This window comes from Octodon degus, unplaced genomic scaffold, assembly GCF_000260255.1.
Source record: "Octodon degus isolate 3935 unplaced genomic scaffold, OctDeg1.0 scaffold00104, whole genome shotgun sequence".
NCBI lineage: Eukaryota > Metazoa > Chordata > Mammalia > Rodentia > Octodontidae > Octodon > Octodon degus.
In genome coordinates, this window is record NW_004524680.1 from 3,257,343 (window position 1) to 3,282,406 (window position 25,064).

Sequence of the window (25,064 nt, forward strand, 5' to 3'; positions counted from 1 at the left end):
TGTGTGTGTGTGTGTGTGTGTGTGTGTGTGTGTGTGTGTGTGGCCAGCTTAGCCCACAAGGGGGCGCGGCCGGCATGTGGTGCTGGAGGATTGAACCGCGGTCCCTGTGCTTTGCCAAGCTTGTTCCAAGTAGGTGCTTTAGACCACTGAGCCATCTCTCCAGCCCCCTCAGTTTTCTTCTGCTTTGAGATATTTCCACTATATTGTCCAGCCATGTCCTCAACTCATGAACCACAGACTCTCCCACACCAGCCTCGGAGGTGCTGGAACAGATGCATACCACAACATCCAGCTGAGTCTCAGCTTTTTTAATGGATAAAATGCAAATTATGGGGCTGGGGAGATGGCTCAAAAGAATAAGCACTTCCCTGGCAAGCACAAGGGTCTGAGTTCAATCCCCGGTTCCACCAAAAAAAAAAAAAAAAAAAAAAAAAAAAGAAAGAAAATTATGTCACCTAATTGAATAGTTGTGGTTAGGTCAGAGTGAAATACAAGAGCTTAACTTGTTTGTAACATACAGACACTTAGTGAGGACAGTTTGCTGGCCATTACTGGAGGTTCTGAGGCTCCTAGACTGCACAACACATGTCAGAGCCTGGTGCTGGGGTACGTAACCTCCAGCATTTCAAGGCTGCTGCCAGGCTTCAAAGGCAGGGCCAGGAGGCCTGTCAATTTCAGTTAGCTGTCTGAGAATGAGCTTAACTGGCAGTCAGAGCTGGGGGAGCAGGAGTGGCCTTGCTTGTCCAGGAGTTCTATATACTACCTGTGGCTGGAGGCTCTGTTTCTAAAACTCTTCATGTGATTTCACCAGGAATATCCGCGTGGATGGATGTCCTACCCTTGCCTTACTATAAAGCCAGCTCTCCCCTGACTGCTCAACTAGAGAATTATCCTCTCTGTGCCCTGGCAACCTGTAGCCTCTTCATCCTCAAGGATTCCTTGGCCTCAACCAGTAGTGTCATTCTATTCTCAAGGAGAAGAAAATTACACCACCAAGCTGGGACTAGTGAAAGGCCAGAGAAGTGTCAGCCAAAAATTAAGAAGCCCTCATTGTCAGTCAGGGTGGCTTTTAAAAAAAGGGTGCCTCCTTAAATTTTGTATGTGGGTTTCTCCCAATGGCTTGGTTCTGATCATAAGCACTTGGTCTACCCTGGGCCATGTTCATCTGTAGGCCCAAGTCCCCAGCAATTGTCTCACACAAGCATGGGGCCCTGTGCCTTGTTCATTGGCTCCTAAGGTGCTTCTTGGGACTGGACCACCACAGCTGGTCCTACTGGGGAAGGGAGGCATAGGATTGGGCCTCGCTACTTTTAAAAGAGTCACTAGGACATAGTGAATAAATTTGAAAACATCATTCAATTATGAAGCACAGTTCACTTAAAATACCAAGAATTGAAGTCAGAACTTTGCACTTGTCAGGCAGGCAGGCAGGTACTTGTGCCACTGAATTATATCCCTGGCCCCACAAATTCACTTTTTTCTTTCTAAGACAGGGTCTCACTATGCAGTTCAGGCTGGCCTTGAGCTCACTATGTAGCCCAAGCTGGCTTCGAATTTGCACCAATCTTTCTTTCCTCGGCCTCCTGAGTGCTAGGATTATAGGAGTACACCACCATGGCTGGCCTCATAAATTTCACTTTTCAAAAAAAAATTTAATTGAAAAATTACCTGTATTCTCACCTACCAGAGATAATGAAGATTATTCTTCTTGTTTCCTTTCAGTCCTCTTGAAGACTAAAATAATGAACTTGCACAGATTTGGGACCCAGGCTGGGCATGGTGGCACATACCTGCAATCCCAGCACTTGGGAGATTGACGCCGGAAAAACCCTTGAGTTCAAAGCCAACCTGGGCTACACCATGAGTTCAAGGTCAGCCTGAACTACACAGTAAGACCCTGTATCAAAAACAACAAACCAAGTCCCCCCCATTGAGATTCACTGTACCTGGGACCAGAGCCTAATTTTTTCACTGTGTCTGGCATTTCTTCCTGTGCAAAACCCACCAAGGGTCCTGTAACTCTCCAGCTCTGTCCTCTGTCCAGCAGAGGCCTAGCAAGAGCCTTATTTGGTAGACGGAGGGGATACTGCGTAAAAGAGCAAAAGCCAATGCTGAGAGATGGTTCCGAGTACAGACTCCAGGGGCAGATTTAGGATGAAGTGTTGAAAAGCCCACTAAGAGAAGGCCATTCATGTCCACATTCATGTGTTGGTCTGGACCCTAACCCTGTGGTCCCCAAGGCAAATATAACTGCACTGTCCTCCATGATCTGCCTCAATCTTTTAGGCCCTTCCTGTTTGGGTAAGGCATGTGTGACTGAATCAGAGCTTAGAGTTGGTGAACCAACACGGTAAGGATAGAATAGCTGCCATAACCCCTTCCACATGAGCTCTCTAGGTGGTAATCTATTATGTAGCCCAGCAGCAGAGTTGCCAGTCCAAAGATAGCCAGGCTCAGTAAAGGTTTCTGGGGAGAGAAGTTCTTCCTAGGCGTTCAACCTTGAGAATTACACCTTCTTCTTCAAACAGGAGGGCGGTTTTTTTTTTTTTTTTTTTTTTTTTTTTTTTTGTATTTTAGGGAAGGGTCTACAGGGTGTCCAGAGTCTCACTACTAGATCGGACTTGTAGTGATCCGCCTGTTTACAGCCTCCCAAGAGCTGTGATTACAGGCATGCACCACCACCCCCAGCACCACCTAGCCCAGTCTCAATTGCTGTCTCAGTGGTTCCTGGGGGGCGGGGTTGGCACAGCAGGCCCCAGAGATTGAACCCCTAGCCCCTGTGCCTGCGTGCAGGTGCTTTAATCTGCTGAGCTATTTGGCTGGCCCAGGAGGGTGATTTTTTTTGATGGGATGGTGAGAAGACTTGAGCACCAAGGAGAACATACTCTATAAGCCTCCAAGCTAGGTCATGGATGGTGAATCTATAGGAAGATTCATCCTGAGACTCTGCTGACAGAGACCATAGGACTTGTGTGGGTACTTTCAAGGGTGTGGGACAGGGCATTATCTCCTTTTTCTGGGCCAGGCAGCCAGCTCTATGGAACTCTACAGCCCATGCCTAGACAGAACAATGGTTTCCTTCCAGTTATTGGCCAGAACTTGGGTTTCTATACTCATTGTCATACCATCCCCTTAATCTTGTGTTCTGCACCAGCTACAGACACAATCACAGCTGCTCTGTACAGAAAAGGTAGGACCAAATGCTTGAGTTCAGTCAGCTCTCTGTCCCTCCCCTGGGAAAAGATACCAACAGGGTCATAGGCAGTATGCCCTGTGGATGAGGCTGGGCACAGGCCTGGTAAGATTCTCTTCCCACTCAATGGCCATTCCCAGAACACCCTGTGGGTCCTGAAGACACATACTGGTGCATTATCCCATACCTCATAATCTAGAAGCAGAAACAGCAGGCAGAGTACCAGACAGGATGGACCTTCCTAGTAGAATTATGCTCAGAATATTTAAGAGGATCTCTGATGTTCTTTCCCCACTTGGGCAAGGGCTGTCCCTGTGTGCTATAATGAAGACAGAGATGGAAGGAAAACTAAAAGAAGACAGAAAAGTGGTGTCGTTTTCACAGGCTAGGAAACTCTGAGCAAACTGAAGATGACCCTTGGGAAAAGACACTGCTACTTTTTGGGCTGGGGGGAGGAGAAGGTTAACAAAGAAGAGGTACCAGCAGAACAAACTTTTTAGTCCTTTTTTATTCCCAAACTTTCTCCAAGCAGTGAAGGGGTTCAGTAAACAGACCAGACAATTGGGGTACAACACTTAGCCTCCTTCAGCCATTTCTTCACTCCTGAACAATGAAGGGACTGGTGTATGGGAGGGGGTGCTCAGCAGAGCCTGAAAAGCACCAAGATTTGGAGTGAAGCAGGTTTGGTAGCACCTGTCATAGTCCCTCTAAAAACTCCCTCTGAATCAGCAAGGCCTGTGTTCAGGCCATGATCTGCCAGCCCTGGGTTCTGGCTGTCACTGGACAAGACGCCATAGTAGGACACTCATCAGTCTCCTATTCCAGACACAGATTTGGAGTCACCTCTGTAAGCCCCAAAGACGGGTGAATAACACCACTAAAATGTGTATCATCCTGCCAATCAACAACATTTGCAAATCATGCACTTCAAGCCATGTCTCATTTGCAACTGCAGAGTTTGCCTCGTCCACACCTCGCTACCAAGCAACTCAAGAGGTCCCTGGGCCATCCCACTAGACCGAGACGAAGCTGTTTAGGCGACTGACCGTCTGAGAAGAGCTAGGACTTCGCGTCTTTCCGTAGCTCACACGGCTCTCCTGCCCACTAGACACACCCTCCAACTCCTGAAGGCCCCGATCTTCCTCCGAACGGTTGCCGACAAGTTGGCGGGGGAAACAGCCCCCAAAGACCGAAGAACTTGAAGCCTCGTCCTGAGCTTCACGACAGACTTGGCCTGAGGGGCCCTGGGGGCGGAGCGACTCTCCCCGGGGACAACTGCGACCGCTCAGGGTAAGGAGGACCGGCCCGGCAGGCCGCGACTCCCCGCAGCCGAGGGCCCCTCTCGACAGGCCTCCCCGGCCCGCTCCCCAGCTCTTGTGCATCCCGGCGCGCGGCGGCCCTTACCGGGCTCCAGCAGATGAGCGCGTCGGTGTCCGGATCGCTCACGAGGGTCCACAGCTTGGTCAGGAAGGCTGGGACGTTGCTGGGCCCCGCCGCACCGGCCCCCACGGGCAGATCCATCTCGGGCGAGAAGGCAGAGGGGACGGCCGCGAGGAGGGGCCGAGGGCCGGGCTAGTGCCGCTGCCGCATTTGCGGCCCGAGTCGCGCCGCTGCTAGTTGCGCACACACGGCCCCTGAACCTCGCATGGCAGCCACCATCTTGCGACGGGCACGCTCCTGTAGGCGCCCCGCCCGCGCGCGCTCGCTTGCACAGGCGCCTTGGTCCGCGCCTTTGCCATCCTCGCTCCCGGGCGGGCCGCCGCGCCGCGCGCCTGCGCACAGCTGCCCCGCCCCCGCCACTCACCAATCAGGCTCGGGATGGGCCGGGCCGGGATGGGCGGAGCCGGGCTGTGGTTAGTAGCCGCGCACTCACTGCCGGAAGTGGCAGTCTGTCGGGGGCCGGCGCGGCGGAGCATGGCGGGGGCGCGGGGCCTGGGTCTAGTAGCGCCTGTTGAGGGAGGTCTGCCAGTCAAGCGACGTCCGGAGTTTAGGCCGGAGCCAGAGCCAGAGGAGGTGACTGTGGGCACTGGGCCCGCCCGCGGCGGGCTCGGCGAGCACGTGGCAGACGCCCGGGTGGGTAGGCCTGCGGGGTGGAGAGCGCGGCGCTGGGTGTCCTGGAAGTCAGGAGATCGCTAGTCCTGTCGGGTGTCTTGGGAACCAGGTCCACGAGCTCGTTTTGCCGGTTGTAGTGGTAGCGCAGTCAGCACTGGGCTCCCAGGCCTGAACAGTGCTGTGGCTGGAAGAACCGTGTCAGGTCAGGCTGAGGAGCCGGCAGGGTTCCTCCAGCCTGCACAGTTCGTTAAGTGACGGCCCCATAGATACGTCCTTGTCAGTGCTGGCGTCCTAGGGTGTTAGGTTTATCTGGTGATGCTAGGGGCATATGAGTATGGACCCCAAAATGAACCCAGTGGGCACTGTTAGGGTTGTGGTAGGCTGCAGCTCCCTTGCTGCTCCGCTGGCTGAGTTTGGTTGGAACTTCCATCAGATCTAGCGGTGGAAGGCGTACACCGCCCACTCCCTCATAACAACCCTCTTAGCCAGCTGTTTGTTTTGTGAAATGTAGCAAAGCTGCTTCCCACTGCTTGTTTGTAGTCCGAGAATCATCAGGCAGCTACAGCTGCTTATGAGCCCCTTGGGAGAGAGTTGTTTGTGCCCCAACTATTCCCACCGTTTTTATTTACTATTGCAAAGATGTTGTTAACTAAATATTGGGAATACTTCATGAGTGTGGGAAACGCAGGTGAATGCTTTGAATTAGTGGGTAATGCAGGCGGTCTAGTAAGGTGAGATTTCTAAACTTGTAAACAGTGAAATTGAGAATTCTGCCCTCATATGCTTCCTGAGGACCCTAAGTTGTGCTTTATTTCAGAAGCCAATGACAAGACCTGTCCACAGTGTTTTGGGTGTCATGCAGAATTAGGCCTGAAGCTACCTCTGGTCCACACAGAGAAAGTGATGGCTCTCCTCCCAGAAGAGGACAAATGGGTTTAAGCTTGTTTACAAGTAAAGTTCACAGCATCCTTGCTCTTTAGCCAACTTCCCATTTTTCCTACAAACTGTGGGGCACAGTCTCCTTGGATAAGGAAGCTTTTGTTTAAGGTGTTAAGAGCCCTTTAGGGACTTTGATTGTCTCTGGGTTCTTAGCCCCTTCCCTAGGTAGTGAGTGCCCTTCTAGCTCTGGGAGTCTTGAGTGCCAGGGTGGAGTGTGGAGTTTTTCTTTCAGTAGAGGAAAATTGGATTTGGCAGTAAAGTGGGAGCTGAGTTCTGAGAAGCAGGTGTTATCCTTGAAAAGTCACTCTCTTGTGAGACACTAGGGTTTAAAATGTTTTTTTCTGAGGGTGGGTGGCCCTGCTGTCAACAGAGGCAGAAGATAAGTTGGACATTGGCTGTGGTGAAGGTGGAGGCTTATAGAGGCAGACTATATAAGCCATGTGACCAGTTGCACCTTCTAGAGTGTGTATGGTACCTGCCTGGGCACGCCTACGTGTTGGCAGTTATCGACTCCTCTGTGCTTCCTTGCAGCCCTTTCTCCTCTGCGACCCTGCTTCCAGCCATGGTGGCAGTGATTCCAGCCTTTCTGACAGTGAGGAAAGTGTGTTCTCAGGCCTAGAAGAGTCTGGCAGTGATAGTAGTGAAGATGATGAGGAGAACAACGACGGCGATGGAGAGGATGAAATCAGCTGTGACAAGGGCCACAGCAGAACGGAGAGGCAGGCACAGGTGGGTGTGGAGATGTTCCTGTGGCTGTCCTTCATGGAAGAGGGCACCTAGGAAGAAGTACTTGGTGGGCCATGGTGTTCTGAGAGCTGTAACCACACTGTATTCTCCATGGTCCCATTGGGGAACCTCAAGCCTTGTCCCTCTGTTGCTGTCACTGAGGGTACATTTAGGTTCTGGGCCACTGATGTTTATTTTTTATTTCTTATTTTTTTGATATAATGAATTGAACTCACAACCATAAGCTTGCCAGGCAGGTACTGTGCTGCTGACCTAAATTCCTGGTTGGGCCACTGTTTTTTAATCCCAATTGTTTGCCCCATTCCTGAGAACTCTTAAAAATCCACATGCTGAAGCCTTTCCTCCTCACATAGTTCTCAGGCTTTCTCTCTGTGGGATGCCAGCGAGACTTTGCTGGCTTTGCAACAGGCTGGGGTTCCTGGAGCAGAACCCAACAGGGATGCTGCTGGGTGCTGGCAGGACGTGGCTGTGAGGGAGCATGCTGAGTAGTTGGGCAGGGTCTGCTGTAGTCCGGTCTATCCTGCCCATGGATCGCAGAGTTGCACAGGTCCCTGGATTGCTGTAGTGATAGGGAATGGTGTTCCCTGCTCGTCTTGAAAAGTGGGAGAAAGGCTTGATTCGACCAAAATATGATGATTGTTATTTAAAGCATTCTAAAAAGTAGTTAGTAACGATTTCTATTTCCAGTGGCCTTGTTGTGGTTCTGCAAGTCACAACTTAGGCTGTTAAAAGTCTACTGCCATAAGGGAATCCAAAAAGCCAGGGCTGGGCCAAGGAGATAGATTGGCAGTCTAAGCACCTGCCTGGCAAGTGCAAGGACATGGGTTGGATACCCTGTACCACATGCCATGCCAGCCACCGAAGCTGGGCGTGGTGGCACATGCCTGTAACCCCAGTGCTAGGGAGGCTGAGACAAGGATCACTATGACTCCAAGCTACATAGTGAGACCCTGTACCAAATACATAAGTAAAAAAAAGATTAAAAAAAAAAAAAAAGCCACAGCCTATTTGTGTTGCTTCCATGGGTTAGCTTATTTCCTTGAAAGAGCTGATTTGAAATCATTTAAATCACTACTCACTTCAGCTATACTTTTAACACTGGTGTGCACAAAATGGAAATGACATTTTAACTGAGCTTTGAACATGATGTGTGAGCACCTGGGCAGCTGTTCACCCTGCATTAAGTTTTCAAAGTTATGAAAGTAGACATTCTTCCAAAGAGATTTGGATGTTGTGTCAGTGCTGTTCAATGTAGCATGGGAATTCCCATTCAGTGCTTTTATTATGAATGCATAAGCAGTTAATAGTTTCATGGATATTTTTCTAGACCTATTGTCCATTCAAAAACTTGGGAGTACAAAGTCACTGCACAGCTCAGACTCCTAGCGATCCTCCTATTTTCATCTTCCCCAGTGCTGGGATTATAGGCATGCGGCACTATGCCTGGTCTCTGTGGCCAGCTTGGTGTGCCCGGGGGCAGGGCCGGCGCAGCATGTGATGTCAGGGCAGGCACTTAGATCGCTGAGCTATCTTGCCATACTTCATTAAAAAATTTATAGTCTGTGCATTTAAGTACTTAACATCTTTTCATATAAAATCTTTAACCTATATAGATCTATTTATTTTTGTTATTTTTTTATGTATTTAGTATACAGTCTACAGTATCTCACTACACAGATTAGACTCGTAGTGATCCTCCTATTTTCAGCCTCCCAAACACTGGGATTACAGGTGCATGCTACCATGCCCAGTCTGAATCACAGTCTCTGTACTTCCCTGGGTGGGGTCAGTTTGACATGCAGGAGATTGAACTCCAAAAGTATTTTATGTATTTATTTGTTATAGGGTTTCACTATGCAGTTCAGACTCTTAGTGATCCTCCTGTCTCAGCCTCCGCAGTGCTGGTATTACAGGTGTGTTCCACCACACCCGGTTTGGGGGCTACCAGGGATTGAACTCCAGTCCTTGCGCTTGCCAGGCAGGCACTTAGACTGCTATTTCCCCAGCCCTCGTATATAGATCTTTTTCATGGGCCTTAGTGTGTCCCTGGGGACTCTGGTGCCATCAGAACTCTGGGTTCGATATGGAAGCAGTGCTTAGCCACTCTGAGCTGCTAAGGATATCATTATCTTGCCAAGATTCCTGTAATACTGGGTGTCTGCTCTATTGTATGGAGTGCTCCCCTGCAAAAAAAAAAAAAAAAAGATGGCCCTATTCCTTCTGCCTTCTACATAGCATCTGCTGTTGCAGTCTAGGGACAGCCAGCAGCCACTTTACTGGGCCTAGCTTAGACCAGGTGAAGTTCAAGAGGGCAGGGCAGGAGTCACCCTCAGGGTTCCACTGCTGCCCAGCTGTGTGACCTGGCCTGCTGGGCACTTGTATATCTTTTCTGTGCTCTGGTTTGGGGGTGTACTTAGGCCCTGTTGGAATATTTTCCGCGCAGATCCTCATTTCTGGACTTGAATCCTTTCAGGCCAGTAGAATGAATAAAAGAGATAGGGAGTGCTGTCCATGCCTCATTGGAAATCTCTCAGCTTTTTTCACCATTCCACAAAAGCTACCCATATACCTCTACTTTGCTGAGCCATTTCCTTTTTCCTGTCCCTTTGCCCCTTTCTGTATGATGAGTCTTTTTTCCTTGTGCAGCCCTGAAAGGAATCAGCCTGTGAGCCAGCACTGCCCATACAGTGTTCTTGGCTTTCCATGAGCCAGGCCTTTTGAGGCATACTAGGTGTCCCTTGTGGTCTCATGCCTCTCATTGGTGCCTTCATCTGGGCCTCTCTGGCATCCCTGGGGATGTTCATTCCTGTACCCTTCCTACATGCCAGAGGAGTTTCACTTGGATTGGGCTATACTCTGGGGTTTCTAGCCTGCTTTCACCCTCTGTGGTGACAAGTTCATGTCACAGGTGCCCCAGATGGTCCCCACTGGGTGTGGTTTTCTACCCCATGAATTTTCATTGAGCAGGTTCTATTCCTCTTTCTCATTCCCAAAAGCTGTGGGAATCCACATAACTCACAGCATCTGCTCTTTTAGCAGATATCCCAGCTCTTTAATGGAAATTCAGGATCTTGGGGCACCTGATGTGTTTCAGGTGAGCCTCTGTAAGTACCACCTGCTTGGGAATCCACTACAGAATTGACAGGAAACAGCACTATTTTCTTTCTCAGAATGCTTTCCCAAGACTGAATTTGCTGCCTTGATTGCAGGCAGCATTCCCATGTGCATTTGTCCTCATATGGACCTGTGCTTAGCAAGAAAATTCAGCTCAGGCTTGTTGCTATTTTGGTTTGAGTCACATGGCACCAGGGGCCTTTTGCTGTTTTTGTTGGTTACCTACCACTTGTAACAGATTACTCAAAACTTAGAGTTATCCTACAAACCTTCACTCCTCCCTTTTGCTGGGAGTCCTGTGCCCTAGCACCTAGGAGGTACAGTTGGGGTACAGTAGAGGCCAGGCTTACGCCTCATGCCCTGCATCTGGCTGTTGGTAGGGGATTCAGTTGAAGATGGCACAGTATTTGGCCTGCAAAGGGTTGGCAGGTACAGGTCTCCCCTTTCCCTCCCTGGAGGATTTGGGCTCATCACAGCATCTATTTTCACAGCTGGGCAGTGGCTGTAAGTGGCAACCTGCCTGCAAGTAGTGAATTTGAATGTTTATGTTGTTTATGTGTGGTTTCTGGGCTAGGCAGCCTTTTCCCTGCAAGTGGATGTGGCACATTCCTGTGCTGCTTGCTATAGTTATGTCAATTTGGCTGTAGTTTGGTCCTGTGGGCCCTGTGCAAGGCTGGCCCTTGTCAGTGGCTGGACCCTTTGCTTCCCCACACAGAATCCACTCCTGTCTCTAGGTCCCCTCAGGCCACTGTACCTGTTCCACAGCATGCTGGTAACTTGCTCTCTGTCTTGTGGGTTAGTTTCCTGGTCCCCAGGGCATTTTCCTGCCCTATCCTCTCAGTGCCTGACTGTTGATGAGCCTGTCCCAGCTGAGGGGGAGCTATGAGCAGCTTGCATGTGGTGTGTGATGCTGTCTCCTGATCCCTGCCAGCTGTTTGGTTCCCAGTCCAGGGAAAAAGACTTCTCTTCACATCCAGCCATCACATTGATTTGTCCCTTTGTGCTAGGCCTGTTTCCTTCATAGCAGCACAAGTAAGGTTTGCAGGCCTTTCCAGATTCATGGGAAAGATGACATCCAGTGTGCTTCTTTCTTTTTTCTTTAAGCCCAGGGCTTTGTGAATTCTGAGCAAGCACTGTATCACTGAAGCATGCTGACCTGTGCCTGCCTGCGTATTATTGCTGGTGTTGTTTTGTGAACTCACAGCCTTTTTTCTTTCTTGTGCTTATTTTAACTTTTTTTTTTCTGCTTGTGTTTGGCTTTTTTTTTTTTTTTTTTTTAACTTACATAGGTTTTTTCTGTTTATGTTGCTTGTCATATTTAAGAAACAGAAAAGGCTAAGATAGGAAGATTGCCATGAGTTTGAGGCCAGCTTGGGCAACATAGTGAGTTCAAGGCCAGCCTGCAGTACATAGTGAGATACTATCTCAAAAAATCAAACACAAAACAAAAAGAATATTAGAAAAAGCCTAGTAATAATCCCAGTGTGTAAGAGGCATTTTCCTTGCCTGGCTTGGTGGCCCTTGCCTATAATCCCAGCACTTGAGAGGCTGAGGCAGGAGGATTAGCATAAGTTTCAAGTCAGCCTGGACTACATAGTGAGTTCAAGACCAGCCTAAAGTACACAGATTCTGTCTCACCACCCCCACTCAAAGCATTTCCCTGGTAATTTATTGTCTGCGCATGGAATTTAGTATTAGCTCATGCTGGTTGTGGTGGCGTATGCCTGTAATCCCAGCACTCTGGAGCCTGAGGCAAGAGGATTGCTGTGAGTTTGAGGTCAGTCTGGGCTACATAGTGAGTTCAAGGACGCTTGCACTACATAGTGAGACCCTGTTTGAGAAAATAAAAAAAGTAACCCAGCTCAGACAGGAGAGTTCCACAGGGGTGTCCGTGTAGCTCTGGGAAGTGGTGGATGGGAGTTGCCAGATCTCTGAAGGCTCTGGGGGCTGGGTGTCCCCATCCTCTAGTAGATTGTTCTAGGGCTGGGGAGAGGTACCCATGGTGTGCCCCACTTAGTCATGGAGCCCCACACATAGGCTGAGGGGTATGCCCCGTCACTGCTTGGGCTTTCATCCTTGGTTTCTCTTGAAGATGCCTGTGTGAGCTTCTCACCTCTGTGACTGTTACTGCATGGCCCTTAGTTCTGGAGATCGGACTACTGGCTGGGCAGTAGGTCACTGCCCATGATGTTGCATTAATGGTGTGGAGGTAGGGCTGCCCAGGATTCTGAAGCGTTCTGCCTCAGGAATGTAGCCATTCAGATTCTATCCTATGTTTTGGGGACCTTGTTGAGAACAGCTGGGGTCTCTTCACTTGCGTCTTGGCTGACCCTGGTGGCTGGTACCTATTGGGCATATCCTTTTCATGGTAGTCCATTTTTGCTGGGTAGCTTCAGACCAGTGGCCTCATACTTTGTGCCCATGTTGTGTCAGATTGGGCTGCCTCTCTTTGGTGTGAAATTGTCCCAAGCCCTCCCAGATTTGGGTGGAAGAATGGAGACTGCTGTTTGATGAGAATAAAGTTGTGTAGCTCAGTTTTAAAATGGCCACAGTCACATTCCCCCAACATGCACACACTCTCCTCTTCCAGACCCCTCAGAGCCACACGCCTTGGCTGCTTTTGCTTTGGGCCACCCCTGAGTTTTCATCGCAGTCAGGCCTGGGAAGAGTGGGGTCCTCAGCTCTTCTGCATGACCACACCAGAACCTTCTCTATTCAGAATTGGTGGAGAGGGAGACAGCACTGACCCTGTGGTCCTGGTTGACCAGGCTTGTGTGTAGGTTAGCTGCTACTCTGGCAATGACCTGGTAGTGGTGGACCCCCTTTGAGTCACTTTCCTTTTCCCTAAGCTGAAACAAGGGGCATTTGACATTTGCTTCTGGCCATTTCAGTTTTAGACAGTATGTTTTTAAAAGAACATATGGGTTTCTGTGGTCCCAGTTTGTCAGTCTCTTCTTTTGGAAGACCATAAGTGCAGATCTCTGCTACTCACTCTTCTCTGTGGTGGGCTCCTGGTCGCTGATGAAAGGGGAAGGGAATCCTGGGGTACCTGTGTTGTCCATTATATGAGTTGCTTTCTTTCAGTTGCTTTGCGCTAGGGTCTTTGTTAACAGCAATCCTCAGGGTTTGATCTTTTTCCTGAGGTATTATGGACAGCTGTATGGTCTTCCCTGACTTTTCCTCTGATCTCAGAATGTGCAGGCAGCCTCTTCCTTCTGTTTCCAAGATCTGGACACCATGGGAAAGGACAGCTAGTGTGCAGTCTGGATTGGCTGACCTGGGCCTGCCTCCCTGTTGGCAGTGGCTTGTGGGGGCTAGGCCAGAGCTGAGGCAGGTTGGTCATCGTGGCAGTAAGAAACTCATTTGGGTGTCATGGTAGTGTCAGGGTCCGCTCAGATTCCTCCCTTTGTTCCTTGAAGTGTCTGCTGGCACTGGACTGCTCAGAGATATGCCTGTTGCCCCAAGGCCTGGCAGCCATCTGTGCCTAGGATGGGAACTGGATTCCCTGGGCTCTCACAGTTACTGCCTGTGCTTTTTCTGTATCCCTTTGGGACTCCACCAGCTTCTTTGTGGGTGCCTTTTTAGCATCTGATGCAGCTTCCGTCTTCTGGTGGGCAGCACAGTTTTCTGTGCTCTTTCCTGTAGGCTCTTTGCCAGACCCTATAGCTCCTGCCTTGGAGGTGGCTCCTTGCCCACTGGTCAGTCCTTCAGTTTTTTGTTTTTTTGTAAAGTCAGGGTTTCACTATGCAGTTCAGGCTGGCCTTGAACTCACTTTGTAGTCCAGGCTGGACTCAGACTCACAGCAAGCCTCCTGCCTTAGCCTCTTGAGTACTGAGATTACAGGCATGTGTCACCGTGCCCGCTAGTCCTTCAGTCTTCCTCTGCCTCCATCCAGACTGTATGTTTTGCTGCCCTGCAACCTTTCTAGGCTTCTACCTACCTATTTCCATTCCCTGCCCCTACCAACTACTTGGCCCCCTTTTGGGCTGAGTCACCAGTTGTGTTTTGAAGCTGTGTGCTCCTCCACCCCTAGGGGGTGCCTTGGTGGGATTCTGGACCTAACATCCAGTCCCCTAATCAGAGGCACCAAACTTCACATCCCTTTGTGTCCCTTCTGACTTAGACTAGATTCAGACCTGGCCTGTGGATTCCTTCAGGGCAGCTCCAGGTAGGAGGGACACTGTCTTCAGGCAGGCACTGGCTGCTTGTATCTGCTGGCTGCCTGGTTCTGGGCAGAACTTACCACCTTGTGTGGATAATAGCTGGGCTGTGAGGGTCCCTTGTCCCATAGACAGACTGCTATGAGGTCACAGTTTTCTTATCACATTCTTTTGATCTGTGTTTTAGTCTTAACTTTTTAAATAATGAAAAGAGATGCTCAATGCTTCCAAAATTTGAAGGAGTGAAGCTTTTTCCTAGGTCTACCAGGACCCAGATACACCCCTCTTCCTGGGCCCCCTGCCTTTACCCCAACTCCCATCTGCACTTTGTGCTGGTGCTGCCCTCTGGTGGAAGCTGTGTTCCCTGCAGCCATGAATAGAGCCTTGAGACGCTACTCTGTAGAGTGTGGGAATGCCCACAAGAGCATGTTTGTAGGGAAACAAAGCCCTGCCATTCGGACACCTCTTCACCTTGTCAAGGGCATGCCTGTATTTGGCTCCCTCAGTACCCCTGCTCTGCTGTGCTGTTGGTCCAGCTGTGTCCAGTGCAGGAACAAGGGGGAATACAGCTGGATGACAAGCCTGCAGGTGAAACTCATGATTCACAGTCTGGCAAGGTTGCTGGGCCATAGGGAGTTTGAGATGGCAGGGCCCTGGCCCGAGGCCAGAACTACAAATATTGGGTGTCATCCTGTCCTGCCCAGGGCTCTGCCTGGCTCAGGGCTGGGGCAGGTGGGCTGGTACAGGGGGTGGGGATTCCTCTTGAGTGTGTGGTCTCTGTTCTGAGCCTCTGTGTGTGCGTGCATGTGTGTGTGTGTGTTGGGCGGGCTGAGGCAGGAGCTTGGGGCTTGTTTAACCTGTGCCCTGTGCCCATGGTAGCTGACCCACTTTCGGCAGACAGCAGAGGATCTAGGGGCGGGGAGATGTGGAAACTGGATCCTGCCTTGTTCCTGGCCTGGAAAAAAACTTAGTCTCCCATCCCTCTTTATATTGAGGGAAAAAACAGGCAAGAGGAAGAGCTAGGCCTTTGGCTGCTACCTGGGCCAGAGGGAGTGAGGCTGTGGGTGGGGGGCGCCCGCGCACAGGGGTTCCTGCTTGGAGCACTTTACTGTCCCCAGGGGTGAGAGGTGGGCCTGTTTTCCCCATCAGTCCTGGTGCTGCCAGTAAACCCGATCTGGTCAGAGCCCTCCGCCTTCCCAGTCAGGAGAATCTGTTTTCCAGGTTGGGGTGTGAATCCTCTGTGGCGCCCACACTGTGACCCACAGGGACAGGGTCAGCCTGGGGTCATGGAGCTGGTGGATAGGGAGGATGACCAGGGACCAGCGACAGCTGAAGCTCCAAGCAGTTGCGGGGGAGAGGTTCTGGACACCTCTGGGCCCTTGGGTGGCTGGGCTGGACTGTCTATGGCTCATAGTACTGCCAGGCACTGGCTGTCTGCCTGGGGACAGGAGACTTACCCTGAGGAGTGGGCCAGTCATGGTCCTGTGACAAAAGCCAGTGAAGTGTGCCGTTGTGCGTCTCTCAAGTATTGTCTCTAGTGATGGGACTGCCCCTCTGCTGCCCTACCTTGTCGTCCTTGACCCAGGTCAGGGCAGCTACTGGCTTTTGATGTGAAATAGTGTGGGGTGGATAAGAGTAGGGGTATTGGCCCTCAGCTTGAGCAGCATACCTACTAGTGATTGCACTGGACAGTCTTCTTTTTAGTCTAGCTCCAGGTATCTTCTCCTATCTGGGCTGCCAGAGGGTGGGAGCTGGTCCACACCCTCTAGGAGCCCCTAGTGTGAGCATAGCAGTGGAGGCTTACTGTGAGCTGGAGTAGCCTCCATCCTGGGCTGAGACCTGGAGCCAGGCTGGAGCTGCTCAGAGATTTGGGTATGGTGAAGTATCCTGGGAGAGCCTGTGGCCTGAGGTCTCAGCCTTATGTCAAGGCTGTCCTTGGTCCTCTGCATTAACACTTTCTCTTTCTCTACAGACTGACTCCTCTGGCCTGAGGACAGAGATGGCAAGAGTATCAAGCCGGGATGAGTACCAGGAAGACAGCTCTGACGAGGAGGTAGGCTTGAGGGCCAAAGTGTCAGGCGGGTGGGTGGGTGGGTGTGTATCCCGGATTGAGCCCTGCCTTTGTCTAGAAGAATGATGCTGAGGCTTGAGACACATGACTGTATATCAGTGCAAGTGCATCCTTGTCCTGTGAAGGAGGGTGGTTGTACGTGGCATGGCAGCTCTGTGCTCATACCCCCATGGTGCCTTTGGGTGTATTGGTGAGGTGCTGGTACTGCCCTTCACGTGACCTAGGGACTGTGTGCACATCAGTGTGACCTCAGAGGGGATCAGGAATGGGGAATGGTGTGGCCGGCTAGAGTATGGTGTGAGCAAACTCAAGGTCTCTCTCTGTGGGATGGGTTGTAGGAATGACCACAATTGAGAGCAGTAGCTCCTGCTTGGCTCTGTCCTGCCCCTTCTCTGTTGTCCTATATGGTGGTAGAGGTGGCTGGACCACTGCCTTCAGACCTCTATTTGAGTTTCAGGAGCACTTAAGAGAACTAAGAGTATTTAGTGTTTCTCTTCAGGAGGTGTACAGTGTAAAGGGGAACGTGTGCTGGGTGGGGGGCACCATAGGATCCTCAGGGGAGCTGAGGCACAAGGAGGTTCGCAGGATGTGTCCAGAAAAGAGCTGAGCTTAGAGTCTGGGGCTGGCAGCCTGTCCTTTCGCTGGTATGGCCTGGCTACAAGGCAGGGTGGAGGCCCCTAACTGAGCTGGATGTGAGCTTCCAGCCTCTCCAGGTCCTGGGGCTTAGGAGTGGGGCTTCTGGGGACAGTCCTCCTCTTTTCAGGAGCTCTTCCTGCCTGTCTTTCAGGGGCTGTCCCCAGGGCACAGGGAGACACGCGCCCCCTCCCAAGCCTGCTTCCTCCCCCATTCTTGAGCTCTCTTGGCAGCGTCTGCTGGAGCCTTGGCTGCCCGCCCGATCCCGTCTCTGCTGTGCGTTCAGAGAACAGAGACAAAACAAAATAAATTGGTTTCCTGGCCGGAGCAGCGGGCGCACTCAGCGAGGGGGGCCGCACAGTGCGGCTCCCCCGCCTGTCTCCCCTCCCCCCCAGGGGCTCTGGCTGTCGGCAGCCACATCCTGTCGGCTACTTTTTTAGATTTGGTATTTTCAGAAATCGATGATGATTGTAGATGGAGTGCGGAGACAGGGCAGGGGACCTCTCGGCTGGTCAGGGGCTTGGGCAGGATCTGCCTGACCCTGCCTGGCTGCAGAGAGGTGTGCCTGGCTGCCTTTCCAGCATCACCTTGAGAGGGTTGGGCAGCCCCCTGCTGTGTTAGGAGGAAGCTGAGAGGGCTGCGGGGGCTGCTTCCTCTGGTGATGACTATCACATGTGTCAGTCTGAGTGACAGTGAGGGAGCAGAGATGCCTGCCCACCCTAGCTTCTGCCAGCAGAGTCTTGCCAGCAGCTCGAGGGGGCGGCAGAGCTCAGTTTTCAGGAGCCAGGCCAGGCCTGGACAGATGCATCCTCTCCTGAGAAGCCCGTGTGCGTGGGGCTCATTCCCCACCCAGAGGTTTCATCTGGCATCCACACCCTCCAGCAGAGTCTGTGTCTGAGGGGGCCACAGGCGGGGGTTAGGAGACAGGCCTGGGAGAGTGGGACATAGGCTTCAGTGCCTGGCTGCTCAAGAGGCCTGCCATGGCACAGGCCATCTCGGGAGGGGGGTGTAATGCATGGGTTGCATGCCTCCCCGTGGCTGTGCCTGGCCCAGCTAGGATGCCTGGGGCCCGCCCCTTCTATTGGCAGCATCCTTAGAGGGGTCCTTTGGTGTCAGGACCCCAGCACTCCTTGTCCAGCCAGGGGTGCCTGGCAGAACTGGCCGTATCACCAGGCCTCTAGAGGGATCTGGACAGGGAGCAGGGAGAGTCCTGAGGGGGTGCATCCTGTTGGGAGTAGTGACCTTAGCAGGACCTGACAAGGGCAGCAGCTACATGGTGGGAGGGAGGTCTGCTGGGCCATCTGCTGCTGGGAGTACAGTGCTCCCCGGCCACCCCTCCTCACCTCTTCCTGCCCTCACAGTGGGTCTGGATCCAGGGCTTAGACTGGGGACATGGAGGCTTCTGGGCCTTCTGACACCTGGCATTTGGCTTTGGGGTTATCTTCCCTGTGATGTGGACATTCTTAAACTGAGCAGACTTTTGCTGAGGCACTGATTCTGACTGGGCCTCCTGGTCCCCTCCCCCAGGTTCATAGGCCCTGGTGTGGAGTGTAGGCTGAGAAAGGAGCAGGGAGCCCTGTGGATGAGCTATATAGGGCTGCCCTGGAGTATGGGGAGTCCCCCATGGCCACCACACACCCCCATAGTGCCTGGGTTTCTTAGACATGATCTCATCCAGTTATTGGAACCCTTGGGAGGGGACGGGGGAAAGTGGTAGGCCCTCAGGCCACTCAGCTCCTCCTCTGTGTCAGGCAACTGGGAGAAACTGAGGCCCAGTCTGGGGCAGGCAGACCAGCTGCTGCCTGCCTTCACCTCACCTGTCCAGCAGGTCTGCAGCCCAGGGTGAGGGGCTCAGTGTGGATCTGTGATCTCTGGCTGAGAGAGGCTGGAAGAGCTGCCCTCCTGAATAGTCCCTGGGGCGTTGGACATGGGATCTTCTCCTGGGGACCTCAAATACAGGAGGGTGGGCCGAGGTCAGGGTTGGTCTGCAGCCCTGGCCAGCTCCTTAGCACCCCAGCTCTGTTTGGGCTGTACCTCTGGATCCCACAGGGACATAGCTCGGCTTGTCTACATCCAGAGCCTACGATCCCCTCTGCTCTCTAGCCAAACACCATTAATGGCTTCTCCCAGCTACTGAACCGGCAGCTGCCTCCAGTGCTGGCGGCCTCCACTCCTCCGGGGCCGCCCCCGCCTGCTCGTGTCCTGGCCACCGCCCCGTGAGCACTCACTGCCTGCTGCTTGCGTTGCTGCTGGCAGCCAGAGCAGTAGGCTCAGGTTTCCAGCTAGCAAGCAGTGGCCCTCCGCTGTTTGTGGAGGGCACCCGAGCTGCAGACTGCTTGGCGGCTGTCCACCAAGGCCAGCCCGTGTGCCTGTCCTGAAAAGGGATCTGGCTGCACTGAAACTTAGTGTCTGGTCCCTTTCTTCCTGTGGTGTGCACAACCTGCTAACCAAAGGCCCTTTCCAGTAGCTGCAGGGAATGGGTAGTGTGCTCCTTGGGTAGGGAGACCTTCTGCACTGTTCCTCACCATAGGCCTGTGGTTCCTAAGAGCTGCCCTTTGCATTGAACAGCCTAGCTAATAGCAATTGGCCTAAGTGGGGCCAGATGGGGGCCAGTGGGAGAGGGAAGAGTCAGCTGCCCCTTTCCAGGAGATGGAACTCTTAACATCCTGACAGTGGCTGGTAGGCAAAAGTGGGGATCTTCAGACCTGCACCCTCTCTTGCTGGTGCATATGTATGGTGTAGCCCTGCCTTCCAGTTTTAGGGACAGTTGGCTTAGCTGTAGACACCTGAGGGTCTGTCTTGCACTGTGGCATGAGGGTTAGCATTGGAGAGTAGGGGGATATTATGGACACCTCAAGGAGATCAGCAGCAGGAGGCTGGGCAGCCTTGCTGGGGACAGGAGTCACAGTTGTGGGGTCCATGTCTAAGAGTAGTGTTCAGAGCTGGAAGGATCCTTTTGAACTAGTTTGGAGGTGCTTGAGTTGGGGAACAGGAAGGCAGGGCTGATTTGGTGTAGGACCCTGGACCACCCCCAACCACAACCACCAAGTTGAAGCACAGCTGTCTCTGAATAGTGGGGACTCAGAACAGGTCTCTGCTCCTCAGCTTATAGAGATGTAAACTAGCATAACCCCTACCCCCGTCTAAGAGAGCCAGGCAAGCTGGGCTTAAACAGGCTACAGATAGGGGTGTCCCCTCTACACCTGTGGACTGGGCAGGTGGACCCAAAGTGCCTGGGGCTCAGTAGTGCATTCTGCCAGGTCCAGGAGGGAGAGACTGGGGCAGTCTGATCAGGGGCCAGAAGGCAGCTCCTCCTGCCTGGCTCCCAGTCCCTGATGGATTCCCTTGGCCAGCTTGGACTCTTGCAGAAAGGTTGTCTCCCCTCTGGTCTGTCATCTAGGCAGGCTCTAGTGAAGGCTCTGGGCTCAGCATCCTTTGCAACCTTCTGTGGGGTCAAGGCAGCAGGTGAGCCTAGAGCAGCCACTGGCTCTGAGCACTTTGACAGAGATAAGACTCCCCAGGAGGGGAGGTGGTGGCAGCAGCACAGGAAGGCCTCAAGAGTTCTGAGACAGGCGGCTGGGCCGAAGTGCAGGGGGTGCAGGGGGAGCTGAGTGAACATTGAACACTACTTGCATTGTAATCGGAGAGGGGCTGGGGAGAGAGACTGAGCAGCGGCTGACCCTGCGCTCCCCGGGGACAGGTGGGAGAAGAGAACGAGGAGAGAGTGAAGGATTCCAGAGGTGGGCTGGCTTCCTCTCTCGCAGACAGACACGGGAGGGAGGTGGGCAGCGGGCCAGCTCCATACCTGCAGTTCCAATCTGCGGTCCTGACAGCTGCAGCCACTTTGGGGAGGGGGAGGGGTGAGGGCTCATCGAAAGCGGAAAAGTCCCAGCCGGCACATGGACGAATTGCTGCTGTGTCCGGTACAATCTGGGGGCTGGGGACCCCTGACCAGCCTCATCCCACACGTTTGTCTTGGGGCTAGATAGCTCCCAGGAAAGCACAGGTCCTAGGTCTCACTGGTCTTTGTCCCATCCAGCCTAGGGTCTCAGAGTGCAGTGCCTGACCTAGAGGGGTCACATGTGTTTCCTGGCAGCCCACAGGTGTTGAGCAGGGCGGGGGTGGCTGGCTTGGGGTGCAGGCAGCCTAGTGATGAATCATGTGGTGCCGCCAGCGGCTCATTCCCCAGGCTGGGGACAGGGAGCTGACAGCTGAGGCTGAGCCCAGCGTTTCCAACCCAGCTTGGCTCACAGGGGCGGCTGCTGGCCCAGGGTGTGGGCCAGGGCCCCCCTTTCCCTTCCAGCTGCCTCTGTGGGGCACATGCAGAGGGAGCCCCAGGTCTTTGTCCCGCTGTTCTCCGGCTTGGTGGTGGGTGAGGCTGCACTCTGGGAAGATAGCCAGGGGCTGTGGTGGGCAGGGAGCACCTGCCATCCTTTGGCCGTTGGCTCTCAGCTGCATGGACTTGCGTGGGGCCATGGGCTGAGGCTGACCCACACCACCCCCGGTCTGGTTTGAATCTGAAGCAGCAGAGGGTGACGGAGTGTTTCTCTTTACCCCTCCCTTTCTCCTCCTGGCTGTTGGGCCAGGCCCTAGGCTGCTGCTACCGGTGCAGCTTGGGGAGTGGCTGGGCTGGCTGCCCGGGCCTGAGGCTGGCCAAGCTGCAGCCGCTGTCGAGTCAGGCCCCTCAGCAGAGGCCTTGGCTGGGCACGTGCCGCACCCTGACTGTTCCGGATCCCTGGGGATTCTTGCAGCCCCAAGGCTTTTGTGTCTATCCCCTTTCCCTTTCATCTGGCCCGGTTGGACCCCCTAGCCTCCTGTTCAGCCTTGCCCAGGCCCAAGTGCCTACTTCTGAGCTTCCCTGTCCTCTTGCCACTTTCCCAGATGGCTTTCCTTTCTTGAACTGGGCTTCAGAGCATGTCGTGCCCCCCCAGGCACTGGCCACTGAGTCCTATAATATCTGCACTACTGGGGTGGGGGCTGTCTACGCCCTGCTCTTTGAGGGGTTCCTCTGTGGGTTGTCCCTTGACACTGGCTAGGTCACTCGGAGCACTGTGGGTGCCCAGGTTTGTGTGGGAGTTTGCACGCCTGCCTGGGCCCAGGTCTGGACATGAGGCCTGTGGATAAGGGGCAGGTGACCCAGGGGGTCCTCTTTTAGCCTCCAGCTGCAACCCTGCACCCAGTCCTGGCTTCCCTGGGCAGGGATTTCTGCAATAACTGTGCCCACTCCTCCCCCGCTGGCCAGCTGTGGGCTCCTGCAGGATTAAGGGGAGGAAATTTGGGGTTGGGTTTCTCTGAGCGAAAACCTGCCGCTGTGACTTTTTATCCTGTTATATTTCTATCAAATCGGACACAGCCCCCCCACCCCCCTTAATGGCTCTGGCTTTGAGAATTTCCTCCGAAATTACACCGCCGCTTCCTGCCCCACAGTTCCCTGGGGCCCATTTGTGCAGAGGAGGGGCAGCTCTTGCCCTGCCCTAAGAGGGTGCCCGTGGGGGACCTCAGCACCTGGTCTCACCCAGGCCAGGATTCATCCCTGCCTGTTTTGAGGGCAAGGAGGGCCAAGGTCTAAGGAGAGGTCTGGGGCTACTCAGCTACCCACACCTGGCCCCCTCAAACCCCCTCCCTGTGTGTGTGGGGGGTTCTGCATGGAGCCGCCTGGCCTTTTTTCTCTGCTGTGCCCACAGAGCTCCACCATTAAACTAATTGTCACCTGCAGGATTTTAACGGTCGGCCAGCTGTGCATGGCGCCTGGTGGGGGCTTAAATTCACCGCCCTGGGGCCATGGAGTCTGTGGGGGAGGACGCAATAGTGGATTGCCAAGAACTTTCTTTCAGTGTGCATCTGGGTCAGGGCAAGATGGATCCTCCCTCCCGGTACAGCTCCTAGAGACCTTGGTAGTCTAAGACCCTCAGCTCTTTTGGGTCCAGGCGAGCACTGGTGGAGGCACTTGGTGATTAGTACCCAGTCAGGCCCGGGGCCCCACCTTGCTGGATGGTACCATCTGTCCACATGGGGCCCGAGGGCTGTGGAAGTGAACCTGCTCTGCTGCCCACACACCTCTTCTATGGGTGGGTAGGCTTGTCCCCTTTCTTCCTGCCCTGCAGTGCCTCCCCTTGCCTGTCCCTGTAGTCCTTACCCCAGTTCCCCAACAGAAGGTTCTTGATGGGTGCAAGGCCTGGAGTTGCTTCTTGGCCTTGCTCACACCCCAAAAGGAGGGGTCCTTTTCAGAGACCTAGGATGCTCCAAGCCAGGAAGATGGGGTGGGGTGGGAGTGCAGGCCTGGCCGGAGGTTGTGTGGTAAGTTCAGAACTTTCCGAGAGGACAGTCTCCCCTGGTATTTGGAAGATATTGTTCCATTTTTAATTATCCAAATTTCCCAGACTTTATATTATCATATCAAAGACACAAAATGCCAACTCTTAGCCCAGTTAGGGAGCTAGCATGGAAAGTTCCGTGGGCTTAGGCAAGTACTCAGCTATTCAGAGTCAAGCCTTTGCCTTGACTGTTCATCTGTTTCTTCATCTGTCCTTTGGCCCTGCTCACAGCCAGGGGCGGGTCTGGCCCAGTGAGTATGCTCTCAGAGGGCCCGTCCGTGCACAGGTCATGTTCGAGGTGGGGTTCTGCATGGGTCCCAGTGGCATCCACCTTCCCTGGTGGCATCCGCCTCTTGGCTGCTTGGGCCCTCCTCCTAACTTCGAATCGCCGTCTTTCTGTCACGGTCTTTGCTCTGTAGAAGGAAGGAGGGCTATTAGGACCTGGGCAGCAACCTGGTGTCACCCAGTGCCAGTCCGGGCCTCTCTGGCTCACATGGGGTGCTGTCCCAGGTGGCTAGCACAGAGGCGCCTCCCTTTTAGGCTTTAGGCTCCCCTGTGCATTTTGGGGAGGGGAGTAAACTGCTGCACAGCCAAAACTGTAAAATTAAATTTCCCAGATGTTCAGGCCCCAGGAGCTCCCGCATGCTGTCTGGAGAGGAAATGGGGATTGGGAAAAGCAGTTGTATTTTCTCCCTGTTCACCCTTCTTTTCCGGTGCCACCAAGCAGAGCCTATGCTGTAAATCACAGCCGGCCAGCAGCTTCACCTACTGTAGTGCCTGAGCAGGCCCAGGGAGGGGCAGCAGGTGCCCAAAAAACCTTGGGGTGGTGGCAGCTGCCTCACTGCCACACCGGGCAACCTGTATGGCAAACTTTGTACATCCTGAACCTCACTGCTTTCTCAACTTGTTGAGCAGAGCAGCTGGAGACAGCCATGATGCGATGTCCCTCATCCTCTGCTAGGGTTGTGCCTCCTGCCTTCCTCCAGGCCTTTTCTGGCCCCTCTGCACCCTGACCCCATATTTACAGGTCCTAGTGACCCACTGTATGGGAAGTGAGCGTCCTCCAGAGAAGGTTCCACACTCCCCTCCCCAGGGGCAGCTTCTACATGTCCCTCTTGGCTAAGGCCCAGCTTGGGTGGCAGGTGTCCCACTGTGGCCTGAAGGGGAGAACCGCCCAGCACCTGGCCCTCTCTGGGCACTCGTGCCCCTCGCTCACCAGCTTCCTCTGGTTGCTGAGGCAGAAGGTGCAGATCTGCTTGGGTTGGGCGTTCTCGCCATCGCGTGCTGGGGGTGGCGGTGGGGGGCTGCCCGCCCGCGCTGCATGGAAGAAGGCGGGCCCAGCGTGGCATGGCTGCCCATCGCCGCAGGCCTCGCCCACCAGCAGCACATTGCCCAGGTGCGAAATGTAGCTGGAGGCCAGGCGGAGCGTCTCAATCTTGGAGAGTTTGCGGTCAGCTGGCTCCGTGGGGATGAGCGTGCGCAGTGCCGTGAAGGCCGTGTTCACGCTGTTGGTTCGGTCCCGCTCACGCGCGTTTGCTGTGTGCCGTTGCCGGGGTTCGCGGCCTGGCCGACCCCCGGGTCCCCCGCCAGGCCCGGCTCGCCTGCCCCCGGCCCGCCGTCTAGCACCCTGCAGGCCGCAGCGCGCAGCGTGCACGCGGCAGGGCTTTTCGTCCGAGCCGGAGCTCTCGCTGCCATGGTCCTCATCTTCCGACAGTGGGCTCACTTCGGGGTACAGGTAGCGGCCCGGCGGTGCCGAGCGCAGCATGATGGAGATGGTAGGGGCCGGCGTCAGCTCCGCCGTGCGCCGCTCATGCTGCCTCCTGCGGCCGCCGCGGGCCGCG

At 53.8% G+C, this 25,064-nt stretch overlaps 3 protein-coding genes across 8 annotated transcripts in view; 1 reads left to right on the forward strand and 2 right to left on the reverse strand.

Annotated features, from left to right (window-relative positions):
• Positions 1 to 4,930, reverse strand: part of Hsf1 (heat shock transcription factor 1) — a 24,441-nt gene extending 19,511 nt beyond the window's left edge. For 2 of the 5 annotated variants that reach the window (XM_023723879.1, XM_023723878.1), the window contains exon 1: positions 4,598 to 4,930. In XM_023723879.1, coding sequence (XP_023579647.1) covers positions 4,598 to 4,714 — 117 coding nt within the window. In that variant the 5' untranslated portion in view covers positions 4,715 to 4,930. The remainder of the gene's footprint in view (positions 1 to 4,597) is intronic. The other 3 variants (XM_004638878.2, XM_012516408.2, XM_004638877.2) reach the window with 2 other exon arrangements.
• A 126-nt stretch (positions 4,931 to 5,056) lies between these two features.
• Bop1 (block of proliferation 1) overlaps positions 5,057 to 25,064 on the forward strand; it is a 24,443-nt gene continuing 4,435 nt past the window's right edge. The window contains exons 1-3 of one of the 2 annotated variants that reach the window (XM_004638957.2): positions 5,057 to 5,266; positions 6,716 to 6,913; positions 16,178 to 16,258. In XM_004638957.2, the coding sequence (XP_004639014.1) occupies positions 5,108 to 5,266; positions 6,716 to 6,913; positions 16,178 to 16,258 (438 nt within the window). In that variant the 5' untranslated portion in view covers positions 5,057 to 5,107. The remainder of the gene's footprint in view (positions 5,267 to 6,715; positions 6,914 to 16,177; positions 16,259 to 25,064) is intronic. The other variant, XM_023723877.1, reaches the window with a different exon arrangement.
• Scx (scleraxis bHLH transcription factor) lies at positions 23,258 to 25,058 on the reverse strand. Its single transcript, XM_004638879.2, has 2 exons — positions 24,440 to 25,058; positions 23,258 to 23,636 (listed from the first exon to the last, which is right to left on the reverse strand). Exons 1-2 carry the CDS (start codon positions 24,986 to 24,988, stop codon positions 23,598 to 23,600), a joined length of 588 nt encoding a protein of 195 aa, XP_004638936.1. The 5' UTR covers positions 24,989 to 25,058; the 3' UTR covers positions 23,258 to 23,597.

Excerpts from the sequence above, each read along its gene's own strand:
- Scx (XM_004638879.2), bottom strand. The coding sequence starts at position 24,988 with ATGCTGCGCTCGGCACCGCCGGGCCGCTACCTGTACCCCGAAGTGAGC. Across the intron at positions 23,637-24,439 it reads TCAGCAACCAGAGGAAGCTG|AGCAAAGACCGTGACAGAAA; the intron begins GTGAGCGAGGGG and ends TTCCTTCTACAG.